This window comes from Chiloscyllium plagiosum, chromosome 42, assembly GCF_004010195.1.
Source record: "Chiloscyllium plagiosum isolate BGI_BamShark_2017 chromosome 42, ASM401019v2, whole genome shotgun sequence".
NCBI lineage: Eukaryota > Metazoa > Chordata > Chondrichthyes > Orectolobiformes > Hemiscylliidae > Chiloscyllium > Chiloscyllium plagiosum.
The window spans coordinates 16,195,847-16,197,723 of NC_057751.1; the positions used below are offsets into that span (position 1 = coordinate 16,195,847).

The following is a 1,877-nucleotide window of genomic DNA, read 5'->3' on the forward strand; positions in this document are numbered from 1 at the left end:
GCAGGTGGGACTAGATTGGGTTGGGATATCTGGGTCAGCATGGACGGATTGGACCGAAGGGTCTGTTTCCGTGCTGTACCACTCTAAGTAACATGAAAGTTAGCTTATTGCAAAGGGTAGGTCAAGAGGTCTTGCTATGAGTTTGAAAGTCATGGGTGAGGTGACTGCTCAGTTCGAACCCTCTCCACTTGCGTCAGACCATTCGAAACATTAAGGTGGTAAATTTGGCCATGGTTATTTCTCAACCCCAGTCTCCTGCCTTCTCCCCTTACCAACCAAGGGTGGTGGTGGGCGGGGGTCCGTGTTTTGAGGAAAGGTTGTGTTTCAATCCATTATCGAGACAGATCCGATCCTGGGAGGGGAGGTGCATGCTGGGAGGCTGAACCTCGGCACAGGGAGCACCATTTTGAAATGTTCAGACAGGGGTGGAGGGTCGAGTGAGGAGGGATGTCTTCCCTCAGAGCAATAGCTTGGTGTGTGGGAGTTCCTGCTCCATCTGAGAGTGGAGGGGAACTGGATTGCGATCAGCCTGTTTTAGGTAGCCTCCCTGTCAGCTCGACAAAGGAAGGGCTGAAAAACATTCTATCGAGGTTCGATCCAGTGATGACCGTAAGTTAATTGTGGCTGGAAATTCTTCTTGACCAGTACAGGAGGCTTTGGAGATCTGAGCTTGTAATGTGCACCTCTGTAAATTAAAACGCTCCGCAAATACATCGGCTCCAGTTCCATCCTCGACTGCCTGCCTTTCCAGAATAGTCCGGCCAGGAGGCGTCCGTGATTCAGGGAGGTCGGAACGCTTTCTGTGTAGGTAGCTGAACGCTTAAAGGGTTGCAAGATTAGGCAACACGCATGTTGGAGTAAAATCTCACCCCAGCTTGCAGATTGACGGAGAATTGGGACGGCCGCTGCTGAGGTATCAATCCCCACCATCACTCGTTGGAATAAGGCTGATTTATTTCTGAGTGAGGGGCTCAGAGGGGAACTCGCCAGGGGGGTGGTGTTCCCATGTACCTGCTGCCCCTTGTCCTTCTAAATGGAAGTGGGGTTTGGAAGGTGCTGTCTGAGGAGCCTGGGGGTGGAGGGAGTGGGGGTTTGTGGGTGTGGGGACAATCGAGGGGGGGGCTGCTTTGTCCCTGGATGGTGTCGAGCTTCTCGAGTGTGGTTGGAGCTGCCCCACCCCCCCCCCATCCAGGGCAAGTGGGGAGTATTCCCTCACACCCTCCTGACTTGGGCCCCTTCAAATTCTGACGGTTTTAATCAAACAAAGATGGTCGCCTGTTAAAGAAAAGACTTTTCTTTAACAGGCGGGGTTAGCGAGCTCTTTTTCTTTCCTCAAAGTGTTTCCGCTCAGCTCAGGGGAACGATGGAACAGAGTCGCGAAACGGTTCCGCCTTTATTTTCGGATTCATGACCACCAGCCGCCATTTTGAGCGGGGGCGGTGGTTGGGAAGAGAAAAACCGTGAGACACACTGAGGCGTTTGTTTTTACCGGTCGGCAGGTCCGCTCCCTCCACTCACGATGTCGCCTGCAACCAAGCCACTGGTTCTCCTTCTCCTGGTGTCCGCCATCTTTGTGAGCCTGTCGCCCGCACAGCACTGGTCCTTCGACCTGCGTCCTGGAGGGAAACGAGAGGCCGCTGACGCTGTCGTCTTCCAGAATGTAGGTACCTCAATTTCACCTGCCCATCGGGTGCACCTATCCTGCACATCCCTGGGCACTGTGGGTAATTTAGCATGGCCAATCCACCCTAACCTGCACATCCCTGGGCACTATGGGTAATTTAGCATGGCCAATCCACCCCTAACCTATACATCCCTGAACACTATGGGTAATTTAGCATGGCCAATCCACCCTAACCTGCACATCCCTGGGCACT

The 1,877-nt window shown here is 53.3% G+C and overlaps 1 protein-coding gene across 2 annotated transcripts in view; it reads left to right on the plus strand.

The window, feature by feature from the left end:
* Window positions 1–1,877, plus strand: part of LOC122543235 (progonadoliberin-1-like) — a 5,148-nt gene that overhangs the window by 1,120 nt on the left and 2,151 nt on the right. Inside the window, exon 2 of one of the 2 annotated variants that reach the window (XM_043681711.1) lies at window positions 1,497–1,660. In XM_043681711.1, coding sequence (XP_043537646.1) covers window positions 1,520–1,660 — 141 coding nt within the window. In that variant the 5' untranslated portion in view covers window positions 1,497–1,519. The remainder of the gene's footprint in view (window positions 1–1,496; window positions 1,661–1,877) is intronic. The other variant, XM_043681710.1, reaches the window with a different exon arrangement.